Source organism: Eleutherodactylus coqui, chromosome 10, assembly GCF_035609145.1.
Source record: "Eleutherodactylus coqui strain aEleCoq1 chromosome 10, aEleCoq1.hap1, whole genome shotgun sequence".
Taxonomy (NCBI): domain Eukaryota; kingdom Metazoa; phylum Chordata; class Amphibia; order Anura; family Eleutherodactylidae; genus Eleutherodactylus; species Eleutherodactylus coqui.
Genome location: NC_089846.1, coordinates 25,146,353 through 25,161,166, shown reverse-complemented (window position 1 = coordinate 25,161,166; position 14,814 = coordinate 25,146,353). Strand labels below are relative to the sequence as shown.

The 14,814-nt window shown below is 45.6% G+C and overlaps 1 protein-coding gene across 1 annotated transcript in view; it reads left to right on the top strand.

Annotated features, from left to right (window-relative positions):
* The window catches only part of LOC136580239 (semaphorin-3F-like), an 85,910-nt gene that overhangs the window by 65,805 nt on the left and 5,291 nt on the right, over positions 1-14,814 (top strand). The window contains exons 6-15 of the mRNA XM_066580635.1: positions 2,290-2,383; positions 2,491-2,610; positions 2,738-2,877; positions 2,968-3,082; positions 8,363-8,432; positions 8,696-8,840; positions 11,729-11,951; positions 12,322-12,410; positions 13,908-13,949; positions 14,121-14,284. Of these exons, the coding sequence (XP_066436732.1) occupies positions 2,290-2,383; positions 2,491-2,610; positions 2,738-2,877; positions 2,968-3,082; positions 8,363-8,432; positions 8,696-8,840; positions 11,729-11,951; positions 12,322-12,410; positions 13,908-13,949; positions 14,121-14,284 (1,202 nt within the window). The remainder of the gene's footprint in view (positions 1-2,289; positions 2,384-2,490; positions 2,611-2,737; positions 2,878-2,967; positions 3,083-8,362; positions 8,433-8,695; positions 8,841-11,728; positions 11,952-12,321; positions 12,411-13,907; positions 13,950-14,120; positions 14,285-14,814) is intronic.

The window sequence follows — 14,814 nt, the reverse complement described above, 5'->3', positions numbered from 1 at the left end:
CCTAAACCATGCAAGAGAGGGAATGTCGCTCATCTACTGGTTCAGTATATACAATAGGTGACTTCAGTCTTGACTAGTTTTGAAGAAATTTCACCACATCCTAAGTATTTCCTCATAATATCTGTGCCCGGCTTTGTTCACACTAGTGGATATTCTCAAGTAGAAGGAGCAGTCTAATTAGTGCACTAAGTGGCGTCACACAATTTGAGAGGCCATTCAGTGCACTATACTGTGCGTCACAAGTGCTTCTTCTGGATCCACGGTACCATTCCCTGCACAGATTGGGCCCAGGTCTAGTAGAGCAGGCAGCAGTCTAAGCTATCAGAGTGTTGCGTTATGCACAACCTTACAAGGCGAGAACCCTTTAGCATTTATTGCAGTATGTCTGCTGAGGAGTCTCCACATGAGGCGCCTGTCTCCTTTCTCTTCATATGCATCTTGTTCACACTAGTGTCATGGTTTCCTTTTTTAAAGGACGGATTTATAATGAATGTCACTGACTTATATTGGACTTTTTTTTTTTGCTACTGGGTAGAACAGTAAAGCCGACTACAGCATTTGCTCCATCAGAGGCAACTTAAATGGGACCTAAATGCCAATGTGAACAGAATCTTGTGATTGCAGGCACAGTTTCTATTGAATTCAGTGATAGTTGCAATTAGAGATGAGTGAGTATACTCGCTAAGGCACATTACTCGAGCGAGTAGTGTCTTAGCCGAGTATCTCCACGCTCGTCTCTAAAGATTCGGGGGCCGGCGGGGGAGAGCGGAAAGGAACGGAGGGGAGATCTCTCTCTCCCTCTCTCCCCCCCGCTCCCCCCTGCTCCCTGCCGCAACTCACCTGTCACCCGCGCCGGCCCCCAAATCTTTAGAGACGAGCAGGGAGATACTCGGCTAAGGCACTACTCGCTCGAGTAATGTGCCTTAGCGAGTATACTCGCTCATCTCTAGTTGCAATACCAAGCCGGGAGCCTGCTGTCTGCTTCTGTCTCTGACCGCCACAGCAGTGGGCCTGGCGAGCAGCGATCAAGTGCATGTTTCTTCTGTCACCAGCTATTTTTCCTGACACTCCAGCCTCCCCCCATATACATGCATGCTGAGCTTGCTCAAGTGTGCATATGTTCTAGAAGGGGGAGTAAGCTGCAGGTAGATATCCCTGGCAGCGGCTTATCTCCCCACAGAACAAAAACATAATTTCTTGAAATTCATCCTTCTTTTCCTCTCTATTTTCTGTTAGTGGAGAGTCATATAGATAAGGTTGTCCGCATGTATAGCCGACTTTTCTCTTATGTGCATCGGAGGTTTTACCTTTTTACCCTGCTTATTTGCTGTGCTATCTTTAGAAGTCTCCACTGTCAGTTTAAGAATTGCAGCGCCATCTTGTGATTGACAAAGGTTACTACAGGGAATGCATCCTAGTGAACACTAATAAGCCTTCTACATTCCTATCATTACGCTTACATTTTCATTTTTACCCTAAAAGATGATCTAGTTGGTGGCTGTTTTTTTAGATGGTGCTGCCATTTACTGAGAGGTCAGGGTGTAGTCAAAAAGACTGATCTCAATGCTGGTGCCCGATATTGAAATAACAGTAGCGTACTTGAATAGGATAGTATGGCGCACAGGCCCCTGGGGGCCCCGGAACACGGATTTACATATTGTATTGCGGCCTCTGTCAGATAATAAAGCCCAATTGTAAAGTTGAAGAGTAGCAGGTGAGAAGCAGAAATCCGCTTCCCACATCTCTCTAAGCCCTGTGGGACCGCTGCTAGGACTGACATAAGGAAAGCGTACTGGAAGTGTCCTCCTTTTGCTACGATACGGGCGGGGATCATCCAGGAAGTCGTCCGCCGTCCTCTGCAGGAGATTCAGGTATCGACCCGCTTTGAGGGTCCCCGGAAGGAACGCAGGTCCAACGACGGCATGTATCGTAGCAGAAGGAGGACACATTTCCAGTAGACTTTCCTTACGTCAGTCCTAGCAGCGGTCCCACCGGACTTAGAGAGACGTAGAAAGCTGATTTCTGCTTCTCAACTGTACAATTGGGTTTTATTCTCTATCTCTTACAGGGACCACAACATAGAATTCAAATCCATTTTCCGGGGTCCGTGCACCATACCATCATGTAGCGCATCCATGCTTCCCTTATAGTTGTTACAATATAGGACACTCGTACTAAGATGTTGCGCCTGATCCAGCTTTTTGACTACAACCTGTATTTATGTTACTTTCATTCTCGCCCACATTGGCTATCACATCTACACAAATGACTGCTCTTTCTCTGCCCTAGGACTATGTATTCCGAATTATTTCTGGTTCTCATGAATCCGGAAAAGGGAGATGCCCGTATGACCCTAAGCAAGAAAACATGGCCACCATTATTGGTGAGTTCCTTAACTTTCTGTGTACATCAACCAATAGGTCCGAACAACCACACAATTCTGTGAGAACAGCTGCTATAGAATAAAGCTCTATTCATGTTCTATTACAGACGGGGTGCTGTATGCGGGGGTGCAGGTGGACTATATGGGAACAGACTCTGCAATTTTCCGTACAATGGGTCACAAACTTCCAATCCGGACAGAGCAGTACGACTCTCGCTGGCTGAATGGTAATATATCGCCTTCCTTGCTTCTCTGAATGCCACTGATAATAATGTGACTTACGTATAGGAGCGATTTATTGATTGTATTCTATTACTGATCCCTTATACATAATCCTGTTTTTTCCCTTACCAGACCCGGTATTTGTGGGATCATTGGTGGTGTCTGAAAGCAGCTTCAAAGAGGACGACAAACTCTACATCTTGTTTCGAGAGAGAAGTCTGGAAGGGGAGAGCGGCCCGGCTGTGGTATCGCGCATTGCACGGATCTGTTTGGTGAGACCAGGGTTACCTTTAGTTCTGAGTGGGTTTGCACTGCTGGAGATCAATGACTATATTGTTGTCAATCACTCGCTCTCATTGCAGAATGACGAAGGCGGAATGCGTTCACTGGTTGGAAAATGGACATCCTTCCTCAAGGCAAGACTCATTTGCTCTGTCATTGGTCCAGATGGAGTGGAGACATCATTTGATCAGCTACGTAAGTAATGTCCTTCTGTGCGACCCGACAATAACAGGAAGCCATATACAGTGAAAGGGGAAACAAAGTAGATGTGACTGTGAAGGCCCATTTACACACAACGATTATCGCTCAAAATGAATTAAAACGATGGCATATGAGCGATAATCGTTGCGTGTCAAAGCTACCATCGTGCAATTTTCGTCTGAACGATGATTTTTAGGTGAGATTAAAAACCATCGTTCAGACCGCATGCTGTGTTCTCCACGAGAGCTAGAGATAACATTGTATTCTCTCTGCAGCCAGTGCAAGAAAACAGACCGCAGGATGTGTTCTGCATGGGAGCTAGAGATTACATTGTTCTGGCAAGGGCTGCTAAGAGAATACAATGGAGCTGATTGCAGAGCTTAGACCACCTGCTGAGTTTTGCGAGCAGCCCCCAGAGGCTCATTTACATGCAAATGAAGCTGATAAAGTACTAATGGGCATTAGTGCCCATTAGTACTTTATCCAAAATGATCGCTAAAACATTTTTAATCTTTCAGTCGTTTGAAAGATTATATTTGCATGTAAATGGGCCTTAAGACTGTCTAACAGAGATTGGTGATGTACAGATAGAAATATGTTAAATTTTAACACAGCTGCCTCACAGAGAAAATACCGAACCATGAAGATTTCGTAGCAGCATTTGGCAATTTTCAGGTATGATCAGATAAGCAAGTTATACAAATTGATGCAGTTTCGAGCCAATCAAGCGATCTGGGAGCATGATAAAAGGTAATAATCAGTCTGTGAAGATAACTTGAGAGACATTATCATGCCGACAGAAACTGCTTTGTCTCATTGTTTCTTGTGTCTGGATAGAAATCAAGGAGTGAAGATGTTTCTAAGGGCCTTTTTTTATACGGAATGACTGTCAGGCGCACAGAATCGCCCGACCGTCATCCCAGTGATAATCACTCCTGTGCTTTCATAGAGAAGCAATCATCAATCAGTGAATAGAGGCGGAGCAGGTGGGGAATCGTTCCGGCACGCTCACCTCCATTCACCATAAACAATCTGTTCATAGATGAACGACATCCTGTTCACACCGGCCAATCGTTGTTTGATTTTTATGCCTGACGGCATTTACATTTGGCAATTATCATTCAGATTCCCGCGATCCAGTGAGAATCTGAACAATAATTATTCCGTGTAAAAGGGCCCTGAGATGCCACTAAGAGCCATTTCAAACAGACAAGTCTACTAAAGTTTCAGTATAGGGCTATGTATAGCTGGTTGATCTTTGTGTTGTAATGTGGCAGAATCTAAACGGGATGCCACAACCATGGGTCGAATTTAGAGACGTTGGACAACAGAACAAAATATGCATCGCTGTAGTGGAACTAGAAAACGGAGACAAATGTCACAACACACAGATCGACGCATCCAGCCTCCTGCAGTAGCAGTTCTACAGCCGGCAACATCATATGGCAGCTACGGACAGATTTGGCTGATCCAATATTGACGATGACCGTTTCATGTAGATTGGCTGAGGCAGGTTTGCAGTCAAGCCATCCATTGCGAAGACCGCCCTTCACACTGCAGCATCATTGTGAACTATGCAATGGGGTCACACAAGAGCTATCTGGCATGATGAATGGCACAGTGTGGTGTTCAGTAATGAATCCAGATTGTGTCTCAGCAAGGTTGATCGCCATGCGGGAGTCTGGAGGCAATGTGGTAATCTGGCTGATCCTTCCTCAATTTTGGAGCGCCCCACAGCTTGTCTTAATGGAGTCATGGTTTGTGGTGCCATCAGCATTGACAGCCAGTCACCTCTAGTATGTATCAGGAGCATATTGATGACATGTTATGTTGATAAGGTGCTACAACCCATCGCACTACTATATCTTCAGGACGTACCCAATGCCATTTCCCAGCAAGACACCATGCGGCCCCACACAGCGAACATCAGCCGGCATGCCTAACAAGGCGTCCAGATGATTCCTTGGCCAGAACGATCCCCAGATCTCGGTGGGACAAGATTGACGCCAAATGATCGCTCTCTGACAGCCTCATAATGAAGATGACCTGTGAACTATGGTCAATACCACATGGTCAGCACTAGCCCAGGACTGTATTCAAGCACTCACTGAATCTAGGTCACGTTAAAGACCGTATCACCAAACACGGTGGCCCAATACTTACTGATCATCCTACTTGTTGACCCTGCGAGGCAATGTATATGTACTGTTGGATTCTGTCCTTCACCATCAATCCCCCTTCATCCTGGACAAGCCCTTGAGTGACATTGTATTGGGGAATTGCTGTGTAAGTGACTCCCAAAAAACACTCTCAATAAGTAGGATTACACTTTAAAAAGTGGTCAATTTTAATGCAGAAATCGGTTATTTGGTATAGTTCATTCACTGCAATTATAACGGAGCTGAGGAACTTTACCCTGACAGCAGGATTTTGCCGCGAGCGCTTTCCACTCCATTGTCTGTGAGTGCTACATGTAGAGCCGGTGTGACGCTGCTGTCAGGTCCGGAGCCGGGCGGCAGCCGTCACATATCACTCATTAACAGTTTGCATTGTATGTGTTGTGCTCCGACATCCTTCCATCACAGCAGCCAATTAAGCAGACGGTAAGGACTTGTACTCCGGTCTCTCCTCCTCTGTATTTGCTTGCTCCATCACCTCTGCTGTTTAATTGGCTGCTCAGCGATGGGAAGACGCCCGTGTGAATTCGGCCTAAGGGCTCAGAGCTGGGGAGAGACAAATGAGAACTGCTAAACAAAGAGCACATTCTGATACAACATGATGGTCCTGATCTGAAACCTTGAGAATCGACCAAATGTTAGGAGTCACGAGCCTCACGGTTATCATTAGTCACGTTACATCTCGCAGATGAGATCACCGGAAAGTTTTTCTAAGATCTAACTTTTCCCCTATTCTTTCTCTTTTTCTTTTCGCCTGCCCCCTGTGTGCGCCGACATTTATACTGAGGGGACGGATGAGGGGGAGGGCCGGGCACAGGGGCTTATTTCATCTTTTACAAATGTTTCTCGATGAAGAAGTAATGAACTCCCCGGGACACCACTTGAGTCACCGCATGCCTTGGCAGAGCTCTCTAGTGCATGTCAATGGGTTTGCTCTTTTGGTGACTGAGTATTCTTGAAGGCAGACCCGAGAGGGGGTATTACTTACAGGAGTTTTCCTCCTTAAGATGACTTACATTAAATATTGGCTTATTCACGTTTTGCTGAATGCATTGTTTTCCTTCCCGGTTTCCTCTTCGTTTTCAGTCCTTTACAGCACATCATTGCACTGCATGTAACAGGAGTTGTAACTAATGCAGAACAGATCAGACTTCAGAATTTAAAAACTGCACGATTACCAAAAAAAACAGGAGTCTGCAAAGAATGAGTAATGCATTTTAAATAAAATCCATTTATATTCAATAGTCAGTTTAAAGGGGTTGTCCAGTTGCAATCAATTGATGGCCTTACCTTAGCATGGGACGCAACAGTAGATCAGTGGTGATTTGCCACCCAGGACCCCCTCTGATCAGCTGTTCACTGGGTCGGTGTGCTCCTGCATTGAGCTGCTTTCTGCAGGAAGCAGACAGCTCCGTTCACACTACAGTGGTGAGACTCGGTATTACAGGCAAAGTTCCCATTCACTTCATTCTAGTGCATTTGTTGGCCAAATGTAATATTTCATGTTATAGCCGTTGCAGTAAAAGTGGGAAGCATCCCCAGGAAAAATCAGCAATTTGCTGGAGTTCGCAGGAGTGGCTCTTTTGTAAAAAGGCTGATCTGTGATGGGACAGCTTGTTTTAAAGGGGTTTTATAGCTTAAACTATTCATGGCTTAGGTCATCAATAAATCCAACACCTAGCATCCCGCTGATCAGCTGTTCAACGGAGCTGTGTACTACCAGTCCACATGAGGCTCCATGAAATAGTGCAGCGGCCCCAGCAATCAACTGATTTATCGGACCCCCTCTGATTAACTATTGATCAGTAGTTTAAAACTATAAGGCTGGGTTCACACACGGCATATTCCCGGTGGAAATCCCGTGGTTTGGCTGCAGCGAAAAAACGCGAGATTTCCACCGGGAAAGAGCTGCTTCAAAACCCGCAGCACTTAGCCGCAGGTTTTGGAGCGACTTGGCTGCACGCTTTTGCGTTGCGGCTGGCACTCCCATAGAGGAGAGCACGGCTGCAACGGAAAAAAAAGAATGGGCATGCTGCGACCGGCGAATCCGCGACGCAGCGCCGGTTTCTGCCGGCTTTGCCGCGATGGATTCGCCGTCCCGTGAGGATGAGATTTCCGAGAAATCTCAACCACATGGCCGGCTAATCCCGGGATTTGCCGCGGCGAAATTACGGACAGAATTTCCACGGCAAATTCGCCCTGTGTGAACCCAGGCTAAAACCCTAGGGCAGCATATTATGTGTATATGTGTTTGCACAGGGAAGGCTGTCAATCACTGATTAGCACTGCCCACTAGACCTAACCATAGAAAGAGCAGGGATTTAGGTCAATAAATGACAAGTTATGCTCTTTTCCCATAAAACTATATATCAGTCTGCTCAGCTCCTCCTATTTTATAACCTGCTGCCTGCAGATCAGACACCATAATCAATATGACAGGTTCCCTTTAATTAAAGGGATTTTCCAATTTTGAACTACCGATCAATAGTCAATCAAAGGGGGTCCGATACCTGCAACCCCACCAATCCATTGATTGCTGGGACTACTGCACTACTGAATGGAGCGTATGTGTGCCGGAAGTACATAAAGGGGTTATCCCACTATGACATTTATCCCCTGTCCACTGGACAGTAGATTAATGTTAGATTGCTGTGGGCCTGACTGCTGGACCCCTTGGCGACCCCGAGATCTGTGCCCCCTGAATCCTCCTGTGATGTGAATGTGCGACTACTGCTCCATTCACTTCTATGGGATGGAGGGAAATTGATGCACTCAGCTGTTTTACTCCACCTCACAGAAGTGAATGGAGCAGTGCTCATATATAGCACTTCACCACTTGATTCACATGCAGGACCCGGGGCGCACAGATATTGGGCCCTGTAGTTGGACCCCCAGCGATCCGACATTTATTCTTTATCCAGTGGATAGGGGATTAATGTCATAGTGGGAAAACCCTCTTAACGAATTGCAACGATGGGCTTTCCAGTTTCCATGTTATCAGATACAAGCCCTTGATGCCACCGAACACGCTCTGGGAGCTATTGGCCGACGAAAATGGTGATATTCTCGATTTTTGACTCTTTCTATCTTCCAATAGGTGATATTTTCATCCAGCCGACTCAGGACAAGCAGAACCCCCTGATATATGGGGTGTTCACCACATTAGGGTGAGAGCACCAATCCTTCTAACCGCCTTCCAATAGCTTGTGTGGCTGTCTCCTCTCTCTTGTACGTCTTTACTCTCCAGGGATGCTGGATGTGTCTTATATTGTTCTTTACATCATTGTTTGGCCTGCCCTGCATGAAGGCCTGTACTGGTAGAGGTGTCCTCGTTGGCATGGTACATGGCTGTCTTGTCCCCCCGGTGTGTGATCTCTCTAGTCACCCTGCTGTGTGTTTCCTAATGTATCTGTCTCTGTGCGTCTCTTAGTTCCGTGTTCCGGGGCTCTGCCGTCTGTGTGTTCTCTCTTGCTGACGTCCGTGCCGTGTTTAATGGGCCATTCGCACACAAGGAGGGACATGGGTACCAGATGACTGCGTATACAGGGAAAACACCCTATCCCCGACCTGGAGCGGTGAGATATGTTATGAAAATGTGAGAATGATGCAGTAATAAGTGCACTGAGACTTTACAGCAGAGGTCCCCAACTCCAGTCCTCAGGGACCACCAACAGGTCATGTTTTCAGGATATCCTATAGTAAGAACACCTGTGGCAATGTCTGAGGCACCGACAATAATTACATCACCTGTGCAATACTGAGGAAATCCTGAAAACATGACCTGTTGGCGGTCCCTGAGGACTGGAGTTGGGGACCCCTGCTTTACAGGATGTTGTACCAACACGGTCATCATAGGAGGGCAGAAAGGCAACAATTCCTGCCCTTGCAAGGGAGGCATTCAGTAATGGGGTAGGGATACTGCAAACCCTCTGTATACGCTGGGGCTTGAAGCCCTTTAGGATTACCGATTTTTTTCATTTTTTATTTTCGTTTTTTCGTCCCCGCCTTCAAAGAGCCATATCCTTTCTCTTTTTTTCCATTGCCACAGCCTTATGAGGGCTGGCTTTTTGAGGGATGAGTTGTATTTTTGAATGGTATCATTTAATGCACCACATAACCTGCAGAAAAAAAATATAAAAAAAATTTGGAGGGCGAGAAATGAAAAAAATGCAATTGCAGCATTTTGGGGGTGTTTAGTTTTTGCAGGGTTGACAGTGCAGTAAAAGTGACATATGGACTTGCTCTATGGGTCAGTACGATTACGGTGATGCTACATGTATACATTTTTTTTACGTTTTTCTACTTTTTAAAAAGTAAATATAAATTTTTCTTTAAAAAATAGCTCTCCGTCATATTCTGAGGCCCATAACTGTTTAACTATTCTATATTTTTTGTTGATTGGGCTGTGTGAGGGCGGGTGAGATGTAGTTTTATTAGTAGCATTCTGGGAAGCATGTGTCTTTTTGATCACTTTTTATTCAAATTTTTTGGGAGTCAGGAAACCAAAAAAAACTAATTCTGGCATTCTGTACTTTTTTTTTTTTACAGCCTTCACCGTGCAAGATAAATGTTGCGCTGTTTTAATAGTTGGGACTTTTATGTACACCACAATATCAAATATGTGGGGTTTATTAATTGTTTGGATTTTTTATGGAAAAATGAGAATTTTGTGAACTTTTAAATTTTTAAAAATTTCTTTTTACTATTAAAAAACTTTATTAAATCTTTATTTACACTTTTATTTACTCCCCACAGGGGACTTGAATTTGCAATCCTTTTTTGCTTGTTCTATATATTGCAGTACTTCAGTTGTCTATGGGCAGGGCTTGATAAGCATCTATGCGTGACAGCTCTGGGAGCCTTCAGTAGGCTTCAGGATACCATGCCAGCCTATCGGCACCCCCAATCATGTTGGGGTGTGGAAAGGGGTCAGGCTGACTGTTTAGACATGCGGTCAACTTTGACTGTGGGATCTAAACAGTCAACAGCCGCGATCAGAGCTAACGCTGATAGCGGTAGTTACTGGCGGCTGTAAGCTAATAGCCACCAGGTATGGAGCGGTCTTGGCTCCTGAGCCCACTGCATAATCTATATTTGTTCTGCAGTTGGGAAGGGGTTAAAGAGGAAAGTTAGTAGTTTAAGCAATGTATATAAAGCAGGTGCATTACACTTTAAATGCAGCTTAAAGTGAATGTTCCTCCTTGAACACCTTTTTGTTTTTGTTAACCTAAACAGGTTCAATATGCTGTTCCGAATATTTTTTTATGTCACTGTAACGGTCAGAGCTCCATTTTCTGATAAAGAGCTCCAAGTCCCTTTATGGGAAGTGTTGGGCTTCATTCACAGCTGTGCCAAAGGCTCGGGGCCTCCGATGCAGATCCAGGACAAATTGCCCTAAAAAACAGTGTGAATGTAGCCTTAATGCAAATACCTGCAAACACCACTAGGGGGAGCAACAAGCTTTCTTCGTACTATTTAGTTCAGTCTATAAACAGTATGCAATTCACTCTTTGGCTCCCTCTAGTGGCGGCTTCCTGGTAGTTTGAGGGTTACATTTGTAACTCCTATACAGGGAATTTACAGCTCTGTGTCAAAAAATCACACAGCAGACCACTATAACTTTCAACCAAAAACCAACATGATGTCAAAGGAGTACACCCATACACCTATCTCTAGTTATAGCCCGCGCTGCAGCTGGATGCGATGGCCAAGGGTGGTCAGTAGCTATGGAAACAGTTGAACGGGCTGCGCTACGCTGTTTCCATAACTTATCCCCTTCTATGGGATTTAGAGAAACCGCATAAGACTGTCCGCTACGTTACTTCTGTAACCTCTGGCCACGGCATTCAGCCAGACTGTGGGACCCGCATGTATCTGTCACCACCCTTACATTGCCCTCTCTGCGGGAACAGGCAATATGCTATACCTGCTTGTGCAGCTCTTTGTCCAAAACGTATATTTTATTAGTAGCAGCTACACATAAAGAAGTAGTCCTCGAAATTCGTGAGCTGCGGCTAGCCCCGCCCACCCTGTTTTCCAACCGCTGATTGACAGCTCTCTCACCCTTACTGTGCATAGTAGTCAGCTGTAAATCAGTGGACAGCAGGGAAGACTTAATTCATGAGTCAGCTGATGAGGCGTTACCTGTACTGGTTGTCTCCCATTATACTTGATGGGCTTCTGTTTAATTAAACTAAAGCTCCTCCCATCCTCCATCTTCGCCACAGGAATCCTTCACGCTGGTCATAGATTGGTGACACTTGAAATCCACTACACTTCTTCCTTTACTTCTCTGGGGATCGTGGCCAACGTCAGTTAGGGGTCCTGTGAATATGCCATAAATGTTGGAGATGGGAAATCCCCCCTTTGGACCGTGTTAAATGACGATGTCCTCTCTGGAGTTATATTTATGACTTCTTTGCTGATGTTTTGGCCTTGTATTTCATTGTGGTCTATTTTGCAGTGTGCAGGTGGATTCTCTGTTACCGGCATCCACTCCAGTAAGCTTTTCGGGGAGGATGTACTGAGATTTGTACGCACGCACCCCCTCATGTATACCTCGGTGTATCCTGTGAACCGGAGGCCCCTGCTCTTGCTCTCAGATGCTTCGTACACTTATACTAGTATTGCTGTGGACACGGTGCCCGCTGCTGATGGGGAATACACTGTTCTGTTTTTAGGCACAGGTGAGTAAAACCATTTATATGCAGTATTGGGTGCCGTCACAAGTGCAGGTATTTAAAAGCTAAAATCAGATGTGAATATTAAAAAGAGAGAAAGTATCAAAGACGGAAACAACTTCTCCTCTTTTCTGAATCCACTAATGGTTCTGGCATCAAAAACTGCATAAAAAAACCTGAAACTGTGACAAGAGTCTGATAGATGGTGTGAGGCTGAGGATACGCAGTTTGGGTGGCCATGCTACACCACCTTGCTGGTAAATCTTACCACCATTGCATGTGTGGGTGGGCATGGTTTACCCAGACCATGTGTCCACAGAATGATGATTGAGTGAGTGCAATTTAACAATTCGCTCCTATCTCCTTCAATCTGCAGATCGTGGTACAGTGCAGAAGGTGATGATTCTGCCTAAAGGTCCCGAAGAGACAGAAGGTATCACACTAGAAGAAGTGGAAGTTTTTAAAGTAAGACCTGATTGACTGCAAGATCACACAATATTTACTATGAAATGTTTGCCTACACTTAAGGTCTGAAGACATTGTTAGTGTTGGGGAAAAAAGTTTTGAAGGATGTGTTCACATGTTGTAGAAAAACTGCACCAAATAACGCATCATAAGCCACACCATCGAAAGGGTGAAATCTGCTGCAGATCCGCACCGCAAGATATGATGCAGGATTTAGTTGCAGATATGCACCAAAATCCATGATGTGTGAATGCACCTTAAAAGGGGGTTTCCCACACCTTAAAATTGCTTCATAACCCCTCTGTTCTTCCTGGTTGCTGCTGACCATGACATGTGACTGCTGCAGCCAATCATTGACTTTAGTAGGCAACTGCTGTGGCCACTGATTGGCTGTAGCAGTCACATGTCTTGGTCAGCAGTAATCGGGAAGACCAGAGGGGTTGTGAAGCAATTGTAAGTCATGAGAAAACCCATTTCTTCATTTACATGGAGTTCTCCTTTCACAGCCAGGCAAATGAAGGACACTTTCACTGAACCTCTAAGGGTTCTGTATGTGCAGGCAGGTCCTTTTACAGCAGACATATTTGCAGCACATAATGCAGATTTTCACCCCTTCATTGTGGATTTCTGATCCGCACGGCTTGTCGATTCTCTGTCTATTTATTTCTACTCATTGAAGATAAAATTTGTTAGACAGCAAAATCAAACCAGGCAAATGCCAAAAACGTATCCCAGCGGCTCATTGTGGATGATGAAAGTGTTTATAGATGCCACTAATTTGTTTGACTTTATACCACCTACCCGTTGGCTTAGTTTCCTCCAAAACTTTGGCACATGTTGTCACATTTAGGCCACTCCCCCTCATAAAGCAAGGCTTAAAGTGTCTAAAACACATAGTATATATGGTACAAAATTGAGCGAGAGCTCAGGGAGCTTAGTGAATGTCACCTTATGTTTCTTGTTAAAGGGGTGGTACACAATTGCAAGTTATCCCCTATTCACCAGATAGAGGATAACTTGCAGACTTGTGGGGGATCTCGCCCCTGATACCCCCACCGATCTTGAGAATAGGGATGCCGTGTCCCCCGTCGTCCTCTCTGTGGGGTTACTGCACCCCCACAGTATAGAGCAGACTGAATGGAGCGCTGGTTGTACAAGCGTGCTGATGCTCCATTCACTTTCAGTGGGACTGCGGAGATAGAGGAGTGGCATCCGCACGCGTATTTGCATCAGCCCCACTGAAGTGAATGGAGCGCTGACAGCGCATGCTCGGCCATCACTCCATTCAGCCTCCTCCTCACTGTAGGGGAAGTGACAAGATGCAGATCCACAAATCCAACACAGGACAGGGGGCAAAAGCAGGTTGCTAAGGATGATGACTTGTTCAGTCCTGACTTGATGAGACATGGAAGCCTAAATGTTTTGGCCGGATCCTCTTCTTTAGTTTCCTCAGTATGAGCCATGTGTGTTACTACCTTCTCTCTCTGTCACACGCAGGTGCCGTCCTCTATTAAAAACATCAAAATTTCTTCTAAGAGGGTAAGTGAACCATCGCTGTTAGTGGTAACCTGTCACCGTGAAGCGCATATCGTAAAGTTCAGTTGTCAAACACCCCGCACAACGTATACAGTCTGCATTCTGCACCCGTATGAATAGCGGTGTGAGTTACCACCGGCAGAGGTGTCACTCACTGTTTCTTCCTACTTGCAGCATCAGTTGTACGTCTCTTCAGATGTGGGGGTGACACAGATGTCTCTCCATCGCTGTGCAGTCTATGGGAAGACTTGTGCAGACTGCTGTCTCTCCAGGGACCCGTATTGTGCCTGGGATGGGAATGCCAATGCTTGTGCACGTTATACCCCGTCACCCGTGAGGTAAGATAGCACTGAAGGTTCCAGATTTTCTTGTTAAGGGGTATTCTCATGACTCTAAGGGGTGGCCTATTGCTAGGACTGTCGGCACTAGTAAAGTGACTGCCAGCTCCCACAAGCCCCATAAAGTTATTGGTTTGTAGCTGAAGGGGTGCCGAGTCGGTGGATGTGTTTTTATACTTTAACAATCACATCCCCAACTCTGTGCCCCTTCTGCTATGAGCCCATAATGTTATGGGGCTTGTGGGGGTTTTAACCACTTCATGACTGCCTAATATAAATTTATGTCAGGCAGATGTGAAGTGTGTATAAAGTGGGCATGGGAGTCATGCCCACTGTATACCCAGCAGATATCAGATGTTCCTGACAGCCAACATCTGCCGGTGACATCCGAGTTAACACTGATCAGGGCAGTTAACTCTTAGATATTGCGATTGGGGGGTGCCAATGGGCTAGCACAGCAACCCAGAGCTTACTGAAAGCTATTGGGCTGCCATGCATAGATGTCTGTCAAGTACTGCCCATGGCAGGGC